The sequence below is a fragment of the Cynocephalus volans genome, chromosome 5 (assembly GCF_027409185.1).
Source record: "Cynocephalus volans isolate mCynVol1 chromosome 5, mCynVol1.pri, whole genome shotgun sequence".
Taxonomy (NCBI): Eukaryota; Metazoa; Chordata; class Mammalia; order Dermoptera; family Cynocephalidae; genus Cynocephalus; species Cynocephalus volans.
Window position 1 is genome coordinate 104,819,024 of NC_084464.1, and position 19,331 is coordinate 104,838,354.

The 19,331-nt window shown below is 34.3% G+C and overlaps 1 protein-coding gene across 3 annotated transcripts in view; it reads left to right on the forward strand.

Annotated features, from left to right (window-relative positions):
- The window catches only part of GRIK2 (glutamate ionotropic receptor kainate type subunit 2), a 636,972-nt gene that overhangs the window by 411,992 nt on the left and 205,649 nt on the right, over window positions 1-19,331 (forward strand). For all 3 annotated transcript variants that reach the window (XM_063096320.1, XM_063096321.1, XM_063096322.1), the window contains exon 10: window positions 7,819-8,025. In XM_063096320.1, coding sequence (XP_062952390.1) covers window positions 7,819-8,025 — 207 coding nt within the window. The remainder of the gene's footprint in view (window positions 1-7,818; window positions 8,026-19,331) is intronic.

Below are 19,331 nucleotides of genomic sequence, written 5' to 3' on the forward strand. Positions count from 1 at the left end.
TAAATGATTCTCATAAAAATAAAAAATACATTGTTTTAATATCAATAAACTTATCTTAATCTTATGTTATGATTATAACCATTATGTTTTTTTTGTTTGGCCAATAGGCATACTATTTTTTTTAAAAGGTTATTTTTTTTGCCAATTCTATCTTCCTTTCCTTAAGGAAAATTAAGCACCACTAAAAATACATTCTAAATGCTTTTATACCCATAAGCAACTGGAAATTCAGCTGGTTGCCACAAATTATTTTGACAATTTTTTGGTCACAAAGATAAATTTAGAATCAGACTGGGATCACATAAATATCTCTTTCTATTTTTTCAAATAAATGATTTCAGGGCCACAGTGTCACATGTTTCAAAATCCATTAGAATTCTCTAAAACAACATAGTACTGTTTCTCAAAAATGTATTTTATGGAAATATCCTACTGCTGATAATTAATGAAACAAATTAGACACGTAAATAATACAAGATCATATTTAATAGGTAGGAATTTCAAATTCATCACTAGATTTAGCGTTCCAAAAGGGCAGGAAAGGGGATTTTTCTGTGTTTTTTTTTTTTCATCGTTCACTTTTGTATACCTAGTACCTGGAAGAGTTCTGGGACAGAGCAGGAGTTCAATATTATGCTCAGGTAAATAAATTAGTTAGTTTAGTTTTATCATAACAGCAGGGAATATTTTGTATGTATCATATTAAAATTAATTTGCATTTCTATGTCCCTGTGTTTGGAATAGCATGGGTAAGACAATGATAGCTCATGGTTAACACATGAAAAAGATAATTGAGCCTAAGATAACAGCTGAGGGATATATGAGTTATATACTTTAAAAATTATTAAAAGTTTTATTATATTTAAATAAAACATTTTGCTTCACTCAACCTTAAAATATATTTCACTTTTTCAGAACTTCATTTTGGGTTCATTCCGTGCCAACTCCAAGTCTAGTGCAGATAAAAATATATGAGTTATTGGGCTCCTTAAAACTGGGGTTGATAGTAGAAATGCTGACAAATCTTTATTACTGATGCCAGTGGAATGAAGTGCCTTTACCTCTAGCAAATGCTGATGTGGAGATTTAAGACTATACAAGAAATCAGTAAAGTTGCCCAGGAGAGTTTTATCATATTATTCATTGAACTCAGTGTGTGATACAGTAATTGCTTCTGGTACCATTTTTCTTTTCTTACATGAGGTTATTATTTATCCTTGCGCCATGTGAAACAGAGAAAGAGAGTTTAAAGGAGAGTCATAACTTGATGTACAACTATCTTGCAATACAGTGTAGCTGGAGATAGAATCGCAGCTAGAAAATTGTGTCTTACTTATCAGAATTAAATATGGGAAGAGTGATATTTGACATTGTGGAAATGCATAAATACTAAAAAGATGCACTCAGACAACATATATTTTTTTCTAGTGATGTGAAAATCTTTTTAAAACATATATCTAAATAGGCTTTTTAATCTCATAAGGATCAACAAATTTATTTGCCTATGACAGAAGTTTTCTCATCAGCTTATAGAAGAAGGAAATCAAATTAATAGGATGGCTAGTAGGATGAGTTATATTAATGCGATTTAAATAGCATAGTAATTTTTGAAATGATTCTGTTCTGTTTTTATTTCTTGAGCACATACATATATTCCTCATATGTCTTACACACTCTTAAATAATCATTAACTTTCATCATGTTTTTCACAGTGTTCGTCAGTTTTTGTGAAAAATAAATATTTTGGAGCAAAATTTAAAGTAGAAGTAATGATGATTTAACAATGCAAATAGAAAAAACACATTTTTTAGATACTCATATACTGTTACCTGATGAGCTTAACATGTACTATTTTTACAAACTCTTCAGGTACTTTTAAGTTAAAAAGATGTGCTCTTATTTAGAAAGGAGATAATTTGTCACATAGAAAATGAATTTTCTGTATTATATATTTTCTTCTAATTATCTTCTATAATATTGTGCTAATTGCATTGTTCAATCAGTAATAGCATTTTGTTTTTTTAATATCCAAAAAATCAACTGTATTTGTATATATTTGCCATAAACAATTGAAAAACAAAAATTAGAAAGCATCATATATAATAGAGTAATACCATTTTGTATACAGTATAGCCCAGTGGCTAATTCCAGTTGACAAAAAAATATATAGCCATACAGCATGTATTCAAGTATTTAATGAGCTATGTACAATTATGCATTCACATGGAGTATGGAAATGATCACTAAGAATCATTGATTGAATGGAGGAAGTTTAGTATGATGGTAAGTGGTCTCACAGTCTGACTACCTGAGTAGTATTCTGGCTGTTGACCCTGGGCAGCAAATTACTTGCACCTTTCCCTTCACTTCCTTCATCTCTAAAATAGAAATAAAGTTACCAACCTCACATAGTTGTTACCGGGAATAAGTAAATAATCCCAAGTAAAGCATTTGGAACATGGCCTAGCACATAGTAAGTGCTTGGAAATTGTTATATAGTGCTATCGCTTAATTCATGGAACGTGACAAATTGTCAATCTTTGCGTCTTTTAAATAAAAAGAAAATACATTTATTTATAAATCATAAACGGGCTGGAACCAAAGTATGAAGTTAGATATGAAGATAGAATTAATCTCCTATACCTACGTGCTTCATTTGATTTGCATTCTACCAACCCAGAATTCTCAGGCTGTCCCATCATTGGCAGGGAATATGATATTCTTCTCACATCCTTAACCCTCTGCACATGGATTAGGGACCGGAGGAATTGTTACCACCATACTTGAACCACATAGGGGAACTTTCATGTCTCATAATTTTTTTCTTCAAGTTCAGGTTCCCTTGGTATCTCCAGCTGGCCATAGCAATCCATTTACAGCCAATTCACTTCAGCAGTCATTTTATTTGTAAGCCTGCTATGTGCTGGGTGATGTTTGGTGCACTTGATACAATGTTAAATACCTGTCCTGCCAGATAAACTGCTCAAGTCTAGTTCAGAAGACATATATGAAAATTGGCAGTCACTACTCAATATGATAAATAGTATGATAAAAATATTAGAAAATTGTTACAGGAACACCAGAAAAAGAGACACCTGAATATTCTTGGAATGTGAATACAGTACATGAAAGCTGCATAGCCACAAAACTTCTCTGTCCAAGATAACAAGTGCACATAAACTGTAATCTATGGAAATGTGTTATCTAATTTAAAAGATAAGCAGGCCAGGAAGAGTAGTGAGAAAAGGCATTGGATGGAACGCCTTGGATGAAAAGGCACTACGTCTGTCATATTTGCAGTATCCAATGTACTCCTAGGGTATACATTTTATACGTGATCACACAGTATGTAAAAATTAGACAGGATCCCAAGTGTCCTTTTATTTATTGTAAGCCTAAATATCTATCTTTCAACGTAATTACAGATTAATTTCTGGTTCTTATGTGTTTGATCTAATTTTATTTAAAAATCCAGTATGTATGGTTTTCTCCTAAATGATCTTATGATGGAGAAATTAGCATAGAATAACGGGGAAAGTATGTATTGTGGAATTTAGAAAATATAGGTTTAAAACTTCTTGTTTCTACTTAGCTGTTCTTTACCTCATCATAGCTATGTGGCCTCGGAAAATTATTTAACCCCCACAAACATTTAAACCATAACTGTAAACTAGTCCCAATAAAGTCCTCTGTTGAAGTATATAAAATGATGCTCAGCATCATATAGCATTAGGCAATTGCAAATTGAAACAACAATAAGCTACCACCACACACTTATTAGAATGTCCAAAATCCAGAACACTGGCCACACCAAATGCTGACAAGGATGCGGAGCAACAAGAACTCTCATTCCTTGCTGGTGAGAATGCAAAAATGGTACAGCTACTTTGGAAGACAGTTGAGCAGTTTCTTAACAAAACTAAGCATATTCTTATAATATGATCCAGCAATCGTGCTCCTTGGTATTTACTCAAATGAATTGAAAAATGTATCTCCATACAAAAACCAACACATGGATGTTTACAGCAGCTTTATTTATAATTTCTGAAACATGGAAGCAACTCAAATTTTCTTCAGCGGATGAGTGGACAAATAAACTGTGGTACATTCAAAAAATGTAATATTATTTAACACTAAAAAGAAATGAGCTTTCAAGCGATGAAAAGACAGGGAGGAAACTTAAATGCATGTTACCAATTGAAAGAAACCAATCTGAAAAGGCTACATACTGTATGATTCAAACTATATGACATTCTAGAAAAGGCAAAACTCTGCAGATATTATAAAGATTAATGGTTGCCAGGAGTTAGGGGAGAGGGAGGAATGAACAGGCAGAGTACAGAGGATATTTTAGGGCAGTGAAAGTATTGTGCAATACACTATAATGGTGGATACGTGTCATTAACATTCATCCACACCCACAGAATATACAACACTGAGAGTAAATCCTAACTTAAACTGTGGATTTTGGGTGATAATGATGTGCCAATATAGGTTCATCAAGTGTAACAAATGCATCACTTTGACACCAGATGTTGATAGTGGAAGAGATTTGGTGTGGGGGGAGGAGGGTAGGAAATATATGGAAAATTTCTGTACCTTCCACTCAATTTTTCTGTGAACCTAAAACTGCTCAAAAAAAAAATCTATTTTTAAAACATCTTTTGAAAATTACTGGTAAACTGAAGTAATGAAATTATATCAAACAGCTGATTTTTGCCAGGCTCCTTTTAATTAATTCTCAAAACAACTTTAAATACATTGTTAAATCCATTTAGAGATGAGAAAATTGAGTCAGAGAATTTACTACTTTATCAACAATTTATTCAACTAATCTTTACTGAGTACCTATGTGTGACAGGTATTGTATTAGGCACGGAAGATACTATAATGAATTCATATGAATCTTATATTTCAGGATAGTGAGACAAAAAACAGTAAGTCAACAAATAAATAAAATAATTGAAGATGAATTAAGTACTATGAGAAAATAGAGTGTTGAGATAGAAAATAGCGGAGAAGATTCTCTTTAGATAAAGACCTCAGAAAATGTTTCACGTTTAATTTGAGCCTTAAAGGAAGCACGGGAGTTCACCATATGAAGAGCGTCATAGACACATAGGACAATATGTGAAAAAGCTCTGAGGCAGAAAATATCTCAACATTTGAGTAAATGAAAGAAAACAGGATATTTAGAATTTAGGAAGATGAGGTTGGTAAGGGAAAGGTATATTCTAAGTCTTTCTGATGAATATTTTAATTATTTAGCACGTTTCTTGAGCATGAACTGGTTGCTAGTCATTTCTCTAGGCACTCAGATAAATTTATGAACATAATCTCTAATGTCTCTGTACTCATAAGTTTATATTGTAATAGGGGAAAAAAGAAGCACGCACGCACGCACGCATGCACACACACACACACACACACACACACACACACACACACACACACACATCAAAAAATAAATTTGATAACACCAAGGTCAAGAGTTTGGATCCCCATACCAGCCATTGCAAAAATAAATAAATAAATAAATAAAATAGAAATTGTTATATAAATAAAGCAAACTTCAGATGAGGTGAATGCTATGAGGAAAACAAATAGGGTAAAACAATGGAGATTAACTTAGAGAAGAGAGGTAATACTCATAGTGTGATTTCTCTAAAGAGGTGATATGTGAGCAAAGACCTGAATGATGAGAAAGAAACAACCATGTGAACATCTCAGGATAGATTCTTCCAGTAAGAAAGGTTTAAAAAAAATTAAAAAGGCAATGCAAAGACTTCGAGTCAGAAATGAGCTTGGCAAGTTTTAGGACCAGAAAGAAGGCCAGTGTATTAGTCCATTTCAAATAACAAAATATTTGAAACTAGGTGATTTACAAAGTAAATGAAATTATTGCTTGCAGTTTCTAAGGTTGGGAAGTCCAAAGTCCAGGGAACACATCTGGTGAGAGCTTTGATGGTGGTGACAGTGATGGCAGAGTATCACATTGTGAAAATGGTGGAGCAGAGAGAGAGATTAACCTTCTCATTCACTGTGCTTTTAAAGTCTTTCAACCCATGCCCATGAACACCATTTTAAATCTATTCACTACATCATGATCCTACAATCTAATCATTTCTTCAAGTCCCCACCTTTCAATTACCATAATAGGATTTCCCACCCTCAACAGTAGCAGTGGGGGTCAAGCTTTGGGGGGACACTCAATCCAAGGCAGGCAGTGTATCTGAAATATAATGACAGAAGGGGCAAACAGAAAGCTAAGGTTAAAGAGGAAAGTAGGTAGGGCCTCGAAGGCCAGTTTAAACAGGTTTTGTTTGTTTGTTTGTTTGTTATTATAGTTTTAATGAAAAACACTTTTGGGTTTTAAGCAGATGCATAATAAAAGCAGATTCAATTTTTACAAGATTACTATGAAGTTCTGAGGAGAACGGATATAGGGCATCGAAACAGAAAGAGATACTAGGTTGCTACTACACTAATTCAGATGAGAGATAAAGGTTACATGAACCGTAATGGTAGCAGGGCAGTGTAAAGAAATTGGTTGATTCTGGACATCTTTTGATGGAAGAACTTGCAGGATTTACAAAGGATAGGGCAGAGAGTAAGAGTGATTCCCTGGCTTTTGACTTGATCTATTTTGTGAGTTGAGGAGTTATTTACCAAGATGAGAACAAGGATAAAAACATGTTTTAGGGCTCATGGCAAGTAAGGAAAATGTTATTCTAAATTCATAGGGAATCTGTTGTATAATTTGAAGTAGCAATGGGGTTGTAATTCAGTGAGTGCTTTAATTAGATCCTCTGTGTTTCTGGAATACTCCAATGTCATATTGGATTCAGGGCTTTTAACATTCTGTGTCCTTGTCCTGAATGCTCTTCTTTTAGATTTTCAAATGGCAAGTCTTCTCATCTTTTGTATTCTACCTTAGCTCTTGCCTTCTCGGAAATGAATTCTAGATATATAACTCAATTTTTTCTTGTCTTCTCTTATCTTACCAAGTACCTTGTAGTTGTTCTCTATCCTTTTGACCTATTTTATGTTTTTATAGCACTTATCAAGATCTGAAGTTTTGTGTTCCATTTGCTTAGGCATTTATTATGTTTCTTCTTCTATATCGTGAATTTCATGGCTCAGAAATTTCTGTTATACAGAGGCGAGCTGGCTCACAGTAGGTGTTCCATAAAATGATGTTGGATGAATGTATAGCACTTAATAAGTGTTAGTTTCTTTTTCTATATTTTAAAGTAAGCTACTTTTTCTCCTATAAATAAATATAGTAGTTGTAAGTTTTATGGTTTTCAGGACAAAATGTAATAATACTTATTAAAATTCCCCATTCCAATTTTTACCACATAATATTCAATTAGTTAATGAATTTTTCATTCATTTCATCCATAGGTCCCACTGAAACAGCACACCAGATATTGATTAAATGGTATAATTCAAATTGGGATATTATTCATAGCAAATTATGTTACACATTATGTAGTATATATCATATCACAGTATATTATTTATTATATGTGATGTAAAATATATAGGATAAAATATATAACATTTCATATTTCATTATATAATCTTGGTGGGATTATTATGGTTAAATATTCTCTTGTGAAGCATATTCTCTAAACATTCTGAATATCTTTCTTCTTAACATTTCAAACTATATTTATTACAAATAGAAGAAAACAAATATGACTGTTGTACTAAATTAATGAGAGGTTTCCTGCCTTCTAAGAATAGCTATAATTCTGATGGTAAGTTTTATGATTAATTTATACTTCCTTCCTTCATGTTCAATGTTTCCAGGAAGAACCCTATGTCCTATTTAAGAAGTCTGACAAACCTCTCTATGGGAATGATCGATTTGAGGGATATTGCATTGATCTCCTGAGAGAGTTATCTACAATCCTTGGCTTTACATATGAAATTAGGCTTGTGGAGGATGGGAAATATGGAGCCCAGGATGATGCCAATGGACAATGGAATGGAATGGTTCGTGAACTAATTGATCATGTGAGTCCCTTTTCTCATTATTTATTACCTTTGGTAGATTGCTACAAGATTTAATCTTTTTTTTAATGTTCATGCATTAATAACTACAAAGAGCAGTGATATATTTCAAGTACATATTTTCTTCAATGAATTTATTTAAAGTAGGTATTATTTTTGTCACTAAATTTTGTCACTAAGAGTGATGTATAGTCCTATCAGAGAGAGATGTCTACTTAAATTCACTAGTATTTAGTGATTTAATATCTTGAGATAGTTGAGAGTGAGTGATACAAAGAGAAAATTTCATCATAAATGTTTACTATGCTAAGGTAGGATACTTCTTAACTTTAGAATAGAGATAAGAAAACAATTTCTATGTGAAAAAAAGCATAGATTAGGATACTGTGTAAAGAATAAAATAAGAATATTAAGCTTATTAAAGCAGGAGGATAGACTCTTTGTAGTTTCTTATTGCCTAGGAAAGCGTTATTGAAGAATTTCTCTGTTGGTGTCTATTAATTCATGTCTTTGAAATAAATCCTTATCTGTTAAATAACACACATTGCATTTGACTTTGTGTTTTGACACATTTAAGTTTCTTATAACATTTTCCATAATGCCAAGGTAAGAATTCTAGAAAATAAAAATAATTTTTCTTTAAAAATGTAAACTGTAAGCTGAATAAAAAATTTTTGCCAGTGGAAGTAGTAAATACAGGCAATTTTCATAGCATTTTGAAAGTACTTTATTGCTACTAGTTGCGAAGTTCATTTTCAAGATTAAGGCAATAGGGAGGTTCTTTTTCTCTGAGAAAGTGAGCAAAGAGAAAGAGAGAGGGAGACAAAGAAAGTCAGAGAGATGAAAGAGAGAGATTAGGCTTTGGTTAGAAGCAGGATGACAACATAAATAAACTATCATTTGAAAAATTTATTTTTCTTCAAGTATTTAGCATATTTTTTAAATAATTTGAAATTTACTCAAAGAGATCCTAAAGTTCTAGACTTGATCAATTACTTCTCACAAGTTCTGCTTATATGGGGCATTTATATTTCAGCTTTATAAAAACTATTAGAAGATGATGAAAATATATTGTATTATATATATGATTTGGAAGCAATATAAAACCTTGAACTTTATATTAGCTGCTATTAATATAGTAGTAACTATAAGAAACCTAACTGAAGCTGGCTTAAGCAAAAATGATAATTTGTTGGTTTGATCTTTGCAAAAGTCCAGAGGTATCAAATGGCCATGGGTGTGGGTATCAGGATTTAGTACCTCTGACCTTTCACCTCAATTTAATCTTTGTTTTTCTGTATTTGTTTTACTCCAAGGCATGTGTCTCCCAAAAGGTGTCAAGCACAGTTGCCATCAGCAGTTCTAGATTAACTATCCAGGCAGAAATATAACACCTTTATCCTAATATTTTCATTTAAAAGACCCGAAATTCGGCTTTATTGCCCTGACCTAGGTTATGAACTGAATCCTGAACAAATTATCTTATTTAGAGGGAGGTAGTGTTCTCATTGCACAGTCTGGGGCATATACTCACCCAGGCAAAAACCTGGGGTGTGGAGTCTGCCCCAGTAAAACCACATAGATTTAGAGTTGGGGAAAATTTAGAGCTTAGAGAAAAATCAAGGTGTTTATACCTAAAGAAAGAGATGGTCACTCCAACTACCAAGTGAATTAAGAATGAACTATGTATGACAAATGTTGCCTATAAGAAAATGGAATGTATCTTTCATGGACAACACAATGGATATTCACTGTAGAAACCTGAAAGTAGCTTATGTAAAACTTTTACTTTTAGTCAAAACACAAGTGTTTAGATCACAAGTGCCTTTATGTATGTATTGGCCATATGTACTTAATTAATGCTCTTTTAATTGGGCTTTTTGGGATTCAAACTTGATTAAATTGTTTAGTTTTCTGTAATCTGTTCTTTTTTGATTTCCTATCTATGTGCATTTCTTCAAGAAAATTGTAGAGTAGGAAATGATGGTTAGGAAATAATGATTTAGATCCATGGCATAAAAGATTATTGCATACTGAATGAGGAAATAGCAAAGGGGTATTATAATTTAATACTTATTTCTCAAAAAGTCAATTTTTGGTATTGAGTTGAGAGCAGTGATAGGGTCTTCAAGTTATGTAGTAATTTTATTCTTCTTGGTGCCATACCTGTTAGTTTACCCTCTATTTTTCCTTGTAAGAGTACAGTCCTAGTCTAGTATACCTTTTTTTTTTTTTTGGTGCCTTTGTCATGTCTAATATTGTTGCCTTAGCCTTGGTTTTCAATATCTAGCATAACATGTATGAGTAATATTAAACTAGGATGATGATTATAGTCAACGTATTTTTCTTTTTACAACCTCATCAGTTTGCATATTCATAAAAATGTAATTTCAATGTCAAGTAGTAATTCATTGATAATCAGATCAACAACCTGAACTTCGTCATCTCCTTATTTTCCTTGGATAAGATTAACCTCTCATACCATTCTCACATGGAAATTTCACCATTCCACATCTTCAGCCCTGAGCCTCAGACCTAAAATCTAACTTCCACTGGTATATTTTCCATTTAAATATCTTCCAAGCACCTCAAAGGCAGCATGTCCCAAACCGAATTTATCATTTATCTTTCCTGAACCTGTTCCTTGTAAAGAATTTCTATTTCAGTATATGGCACAGCATATCCATAGGTTTCCCATGCCAAAAATTTAGTAGTCATTTTTTCTCACCCCATCATGGTTTATTGACTGTGCTTCTTAAATAACTCTGAAAGCTGCCCAATTCTCTCCGTCATCACTGCCATCTGGAATAATATTTTGATACGATGATCTTTCCTTCTTAATTCATTATATATATATGCAAACACACACACACACACACATATATATATATTCAGTTAGAGTCTTGTTTCAGAAAGAGAAATCTGATAATGCTCATCCCTTGCCTAAAATCTTTCAGAAGTTTCCAGTGTCCAGAGGATATAGAAACAACCCAATTATATAATATGTTCACAAGTCTTTCCAAATTATGTTATTGTGTATTTCTTACGGATATTTCTTTTTGACCCTCCCAGTCTACTGTTAGATCTTCTCCACTCTGCTTTCTGTGTTGGCAGGATATCCAATAGGGACCAGCAGTAGGGTTCCCCAGCTACGATCCAAGGGAGGATGTAGAGTGAGGTCAGGATATTTATTTGTCTCTTCTCTCCCTGACATGTTGCTTCAGGCTGGATGTGTCCCTACATTGAATGTCACAATTCCTATTAATAATGCTTGCTTTTCTGTTCTGGGTTCTGATCTCTTTTCTACATTGCTTTGTTCCAGCTCTGCTGCTACTAGCCTCAAGTTTCTGTACCATCCCTTAAATTTTTCCTACACTAGTAATTCTCAAAGTGTTTCCCCAAGATTTGCAGAATCATCACCACCTAGGAACTTGTTAGAAGTGCACATTTTCAGGCCTCAACCTAGACCTACTGAATCTGAAACTCTGGGATGGTATAGGCCCCAGCAATCTCTTTTAACTAGTCCTACTAGTGATTCTGATATTTTTTGAAGTGTGACAATCAATGCCCTACCCTCTGCCCTTATTTTATCCCATGTAACTAATCCATTCATAAATAAATCCTGCTCAGTCATCTTCACTTGAGTGCAATATCTGTGTTCTATTGAGACTCTAACTATCACATCTTCCTGTATTTTCATCTCTTGGTCTCTCCAGTCATACCCATGTGGACTTCTTTCAGTCTTGTTCTCCTTTAAGTCCGGGCTAATTCTCTGTCTGCAACAATCTCTTTAGCCCTCACCCAACTCACCTCATCTGAATTCTACTTAGCTTCAGAAACACGTTTTTAGTGAGACTTTTCTCCCTCCCCAAAACCCACCTGCTAAGAGTTTCCACACTGATCTTCTTGCATAACACCTATAACACCTTATTTTAATTGCCAGCTTAATATCTCTTCTACTTACTTGCATGCAAATTATATGATAGTTATAATATCAATCAGGACTATTTCAGTTGCAAGTGTCAGAAACATGGCTCAAAATAGTGCACACAATTTATGTATACACACACACACACACACACACACACACACACACATACATACATGGGTGTGTGTGTATAAACCCTCACATTTCTAAAAAGCTCAGTAATGGTTATTACTTCAAGCATGGCAGGATCCAGGGTCATTAACTATGTCTTTGATGCCTGGCCTCTTTCACTACCTCACTACCACTTGGCTTTACTTTCTTTCCTATGGGTTTTATTCTTAAGAACCTTCTTTCCATATGGTGACAAAGATAGTCTATGGTATCTCTAAGCCATTGGTTTTCAATTGGTAGCAATACCCCCTCTTCCCACTAGCCAGGGACATTTGGTAATGTTGGGAGATATTTTTGACTGTCACAATTTATGGAGGTGGGAGAGATGCTGCTCCTGGCATCTAGTATTAGAGGCTGGGGACACTGCTAAACATCCAATAATGCACAACAAAGAATTGTGTGGCCCAAATGTCAATAGTGCTGAAGTTGAGAAACTCTGCTCTACATTTACCTGGTTTTTCAACTTCTCATTTTGAAAAAGATAGAGGTCCCTTCTTCTAAAGCTTCAGCAAAATCCATGGTGGCAGTGGGAGTGTGAGGGGGGAGGTTATGATTGAACCAGCTTGGACCATGAGCCCAGCTCAGAACTAATCCATAAGGCTGGAGGTGGTAGTCAGAATGACCAGTCCTGGGTCATGGGTTCACACCTGGAACTGTGAGATAGAGTCAGCTCCAGCTGAATCATGCTTCTTATAATTTTTGTGTGGACTTGAATGCAGAGGCAACTGATATTTATTTCACACCAGCTATGAGCCAGACCATTTTCTCAGTCCATTACATATATTGCTACATTTGACAGGTAAATTTTAGTTAAAATAAACATTATAGAAAGTCTAGAAGGAGTCTTAAAAAGGGCGGGGGGAGCCACAAAGGGACAAATCTGGAAAATGTATAATTAGAAGGGAGATAACCATGAACAGGCTATACTTATGCAAATATTGTTAGGAAACATTATTAAAAGTAAAATATCCTCCCAACCTAGAAAACCTCCCCACAAAGGTAAAAGAAAAAGAAAACCATTTTATTACTGAGTAGGTTTTAAAACACAATACAATGAGCATCACAGGCAATCTGCTAAGAGATTGTGCAAAGAAGAAAAATCACACAATTTTATGTAGCCAAGCAGATACAACTTATTACATACATGTTCTCAAGATAACTGTTCTGCAAGTAAGAGGACTTGGCAGCACCATTTGTCATACGCAGTTCATCCTATATTTACTTGGTAGTTGGGGTGACCATCTGTGTTATCTAATTGGTTTTATCCAGAGTAAAAATAAATTTCTGAAATTTTTATGACGAGAGGTAGTTTCGTAATTTGGAGTGAGACTCTTACCCTCCCACAGAAACTGGCGCTATCTTTCTTGATGATTACATTTCAAAAGAGATACTTCCCAGGTCCTAAGAAAGGAGTGTAAGGGGGTGTCTCTTCCCTTATTTTCAACTGGGAAAATTAAGTCTCTTATTTTTAATTAATATTTGCCCTTAGAGTTGCAGGTCTTTGTTATTTTTAGAAACAGTTGGTTTACCACCACCTCCTCCTTCATTTCTTCTTATTGAGAGGACCTTCAGTGTACAGAGTTTGGTATGATCTCTCAAATTCATTTTGATCTAACCAGGGATGATTCTTGGTGGTGTAATATGAAGATGAAACCTTAGAAGGCTATTAGGAGAAAGTGGATCACCAAGGCATTGTTAGTCTTTGAAAGAAGACCTTCCCCTGAAAACATCCCCTCTCCACACATATCCAGCAGGGCTTTACAATATGGTGTACTAGTAAATACTTGGTAAAGCAGAGGTGAGTCCAAATCCTAATTCTTTTACTATGTAGTTGTATGACTTGAGCACATGCCTTAAATTATTTGAGACTTAGTTTTCTCAAGCATAAAATAGAGATAATAGTATCATATTAATAGTAAGGAACAATATGTATAAATTTCCTAATACAGTGCGTGACATATAGTAGATAATCAACAAAAAAGAAGGTAAAGGGATTTTTTTTCTTGCTTAAATTCTTAAAAATCTTTCTTTTTTTTTTTTTTTTTAAATTTTATTTTGTCGATATACATTGTGGCTGATTATTGCTCCCCATCACCAAAACCTCCCTCCCTTCTCCCTCCTCCCCTCCCCCCCAACAATGTCCTTTCTGTTTGCTTGTCGTATCAACTTCAAATAATTGTGGTTGTTATAATTTTTAGCTCCCACCAATAAGTGAGAACATGTGGTATTTCTCTTTCTGTGCCTGACTTGTTTCACTTAATATAATTCTCTTAAATTCTTAAAAATCTTAATCCAGCATTTCTCAAATATGTTTTTTGAAAAAAATAAAATTTGCCTGGAAACTCATTATTTGGTACTTTTTTTATTTTAAATTTTATTGTATTTTATCAATATACAATGTGGTTGATTATTGTGGTCCATTACCGAAACCTCCCTCCCACCTCCCCCTACCCCCTTCCTTCTGACAACCTCATATCTGTTTGCTTGTTGTAACAACTTCAAGAAATTGTGATTGTTGTGTCTTCTCCCCCCCCCAGTTTATTTGTTTGTTTATTTTTAGCTCCACAGATTAGTGAGAACATGTGGTATTTCTCTTTCTGTGCCTGACTATTTCACTTAATATAATTCTCTCTAGGTCCATCCATGTTGTTGCAAATGGCAGTATATCATTCTCTTTTATAGCAGAGAGTAGTATTCCATTGTGCAGATATACCACATTTTCTGTATCCACATATCTGGTGATGGACATTTGGGGTGGTTCCAATTCTTAGCTAAATGGTGCTTAGGTAAATGGTGCTGCAATGAATATTGGAGGACAGGTATACCTTCAACTTGATGATATCCATTCCTCTGGGTATATTTCCAGCAGTAGGATAGCTGGGTCATATCATAGATCTATCTGCAATTGTTTGAGGAACCTCCATACCATTTTCCATAGAGGCTGCACCATTTTGCAGTCCCACCAACAGCGTATATGAGTTCCTTTTTCTCTGCAACCTCGCCAGCATTTATCATTCACAGTCTTTTGGATATTAGCCATCCTAACTGGGGTGAGATGGTATCTCAGTGTGGTTTTGGTTTACATTTCCTAAATGCTGAGTGATGTTGAGCATTTTTTCAATGTGTCTGTTGGTCATTCGTATATTTTCCTTTGAGAAATGCCTATTGAGCTCCTTTGCCCATTTTTTAATTGGGTTACTTGTTTTGTTGTTGTAAAGTTGTTTCAGTTCCTTGTATATTCTGGATATTAATCCTTTGTCAGATGTATATTTTGCAAATATTTTTCACACTCTGTTGGTTGTCTTTTAACTCTGTTAATTGTTTCTTTTGCTGTGCAGAAGCTTTTTAGCTTGATATAATCCCATTTGTTTCTTTTTACTTTGGTTGCCCGTGCTGTTGGGGTCATATTCATGAAGTCTGTGCCCAGTCCCACTTCCTGGAGTGTTTCTCCTATGTTTTCTTTAAGAAGTTTTATTGTTTCAGAGTGTATATTTAATTCTTTAATCTGTTTTGAATTGATTTTGGCATATAGTGAGAGGTATGGGTCTAGTTTCATTCTCTTGCATATGAATATCCAGTTATCCCAGCACTATTTTCTGAAGAGGCAGTCTCTTCCCCAGTGTATAGGCTTGTTGCCTTTGTCAAAGATCAGATGGCTGTAGGTATGTGGGTTGATTTCTGGATTCTCTATTCTATTCCATTTATCAGTGTGTCTGTTTTTATATTCCATATAAATGTCTGGATAGTTTTTTTTTTTTCCATTTCTGAGAAAAATATAATTGGAATTTTGATGGGATTGCATTGAATTTGTACATCACTTTGGGTAGTATGGAGATTTTCACAATGTTGATTCTTTCAATCCAAGAACATGGGATATCTTTCCATCTTCTTGTGTCCTATTTAAGTTCTCTCAACAGTGGTTTGTAGTTCTCATGATAGAGATTTTTCACATCCTTGGTTAACTCTGTTACTAAGTATTTTATTTTTTTTGGTGGCTATTGTGAATGGGCAAGGTTTCTTGATTTCTCTTTCTGCATGTTCACTATTGGAGAATAGAAATGCTACTGATTTTTGTGTGTTGATTTTGTGTCCTCCAACTTTGCTGAAATCATTTATCACCTCCAAGAGTGTTTTTGTAGAGGCTTTAGGATGTTTGATATGTAGGATCATGTCATCTGCAAACAGGAACAGTTTGACTTCATCTCTTCCAATCTGGATACCCTTCTCTTCTCTGATTGCTCTGGCTAGTATTTCCAAGGTTTTGTTGAATAGGAGTGGTGAGAGTGGGCATCCTTGTCTAGTTCCTGTTCTTAAGGGGAAAGCTTTCAGCTTTTCCCCATTCAGGATATTGGCAGTGGGTTTATCATATATGGCTTTAATTATGTTGAGATACTTTCTGTCTGTACCTAACTTTTAGAGAGTCTTTGGCATGAACGAGTATTGAATTTTGCCAAATGCTTTTTCAGCATCTATGGAGATGATCATATGGTCCTTGTGTTTGATTTTATTAATATTGTGTATCATATTTATTGATTTGCATATGTTGAACCAACCTTGCATCTCTGGGATGAATCCCACTTGATCATGGTGTATAATTTTGTGTATGTGTTGCTGTATTCTGCTAGCTAGGTTTTTATTGAGGATTTTTGCATCTATATCCATCAAGGATATTGGCCTGTTGTTTTCTTAGGGTCATATTTGCTTCATAGAATGAGTTTGGGAGAATTGCCTCTGTTTCAGTCTTTTGGAATAGTTTGTAGAGAATTGGTTTCAATTCCTCTTTGAATGTTTGATAGAATTCAGCTGTGAACCCATCTAGTCCTGGGCTTTTCTTTGTTGGGGGCCTTCTGATAACAGCTTCAATCTCTTTTATTGTTATTGGTCTGTGAAGACTTTCTACATCATCTTGGCTCAGTTTTGGTAGTTTGTGTGTGTCCATAAATTTATCCATTTCCTCCTGATTTTCAAATTTTTTGGCATATAGTTCTTTATAGTAGTCACTAATGATGTCTTGTATTTCTGAGGTATTGGTTGTAATATCACCTTTTTCATTTCTAATTTTTGTTATTTGGGTCTTCACTCTTTTCTTTTAGTTAACCGTTCGAATGGTTTGTCAATTTTATTTATCTTTTCATAAAACCAACTTTTCAATTCATTGTACTTTTGTATTGCTTTTTGGGTTTCAATTTCATTAAGTTCTGCTCTGATCTTGATGATTTTTCTTTCCATCTGCTCATTTTGGGTTTGGATTGTTCTTGTTTTTCTAGTTCTTTAAGGTGAAGTATTAGGTTGTTCACTTGCCATCTTTCCCTTCTTCTGAAGTAAGCATTTAATGTGATAAATTACCCCCTTAGTACTGCTTTTGCAGTATCCCACAGGTTTTGGTATGATGTGTCATTGTTTTCATTAGTTTCAATATTTTTTTTGATTTCTTGTTTGATTTCTTCTTGGACTCATCCTCATTAAGTAGGATGACGTTTAATTTCCATGTGTTTTTTATAGTTTCCAGAATTTTGTTATTGATTTCTAATTTTAATCCATTGTGATCTGAAAAAATACATGGGATAATTCCAATTTTTTTGAATTTGTTGAGACTTGATTTGTGACCTAACATGTGATCTATCCTGGAGAATGATCCATGTGCTGATGAGAAGAATGAATATTCTGAGGTTGTTGTATGGAATGTTCTGTAGATAATCTGCCAATTCCAATTGGTCTAGAGTGTTGTTTAGATCTTGTGTTTCTCTGCTAATTCTTTGCCTAGATGATCTGTCTAATATTGACAGTGGGGTGTTCAGGTCCCCTGCTATCATGGTATTAGTGTCTATTTCCTTCTTTATGTCTAATAGAATTTGCTTTATAAATCTGGCTGCTATGACATTGGGTGCATATGTATTTATGATTGTTATGTCTTCTTGATTGATGAATCCTTTTATAATTATGTAGTGGCCCTCATTATCTCTTTTTATGGTTTTTAGTTTAAAGTCTATTTTATCAAATACAAGAATATCTACTCCAGCTCATTTTTCATTTCTAATTTCATGGTATATCTTTTTCCATCCTTTCACTGTTAGTCTATATGTATCTTTATAGGTGAGGTGAGTCCCTTGAAGGCACCATGTAGTTGGGTCCACCTTTTTAATCCAGTCAGTCTGTCTGTGTCCTTTGAGTGGGGAATTTAATCCTTTTACATTAAGAGTTGTTATTGAAGTGTTGACTTACTCCTAGCACTTTACTGATTTTTGTTTGTGTATGTCTTAAGTGTCTTTTGTTCCTTTCTTTCTGATTTACTGTTTGTTTCCTGTATTTGTTCGTTTCTTGGGTTGTAGAAAATTTTTTTTTCTTTCTTCATTGTTAGCATTTTTATTTTCCTAATGGGTTTTGATTTTTCTTGAGTTTTTATGGCAGTGGTAGTTATTTTCAGGTACCAAACCCAATACTCCCTTGAGAATTTCTTGTAAGGGTGGTCATGTTGTAGTGAACCCCCACAGTTTTTGTTTGTCTGATAAACATAGTACTTGCCCTTCATTTTGGAAGAGTAGCCTTATGGGGTAAAGTATTCTTGGCTGACAATCTCTGTCTTTTAGTATTTTGAATATATCATCCCATTCCTTTCTGGCTTTTAAGGTTTGTGATGAAAAATCTGATCTGATGTTAGTCTGATTGGGGCTCCCTTATAAGTGACTTGATGCTTCTCTCTTGCAGCTTTTAAGATTTTCTCTTTTTCTTTGAGTTTTTCCAATTTGACTAAAACATGTCTTGGAGAAGACTTTCTTTGGGTTGAATACGTTTGAGCTTTCTGAATCTGAAGATGTGTGTCTTTTCCTATACCTGGGAAGTTTTCTGCCACTATTTTGTTGAATATGTTTTCAATGCAATCTCCTCCCCCTGCCCCCCGCCCTTTCTGGAATACCCATGACTCGGATATTTGAGTGCTTAAGGTTGTCTGATATCTCTCTTAGATTTTAGTTAATGTTTTTAATTCTTTTTTCTTTTTTTTGTTTTTGTCTGCCTGTGTTATTTCAAACAGCCCATCTCCAAGGTCAGAAGTTCTCTCTTCTGCTTATGCAAGCCTGCTGTTTAAACTCTCTGTTGTGTTTTTTATTTCATTGAATGAATTCTTCAACTCAGCAAGCTCTGCTACATTCTTTTTCAGGGCATTGATGCCCTTGTACAGTTCTTCTTGCATGTCCTGTATACTTTTCCTCAT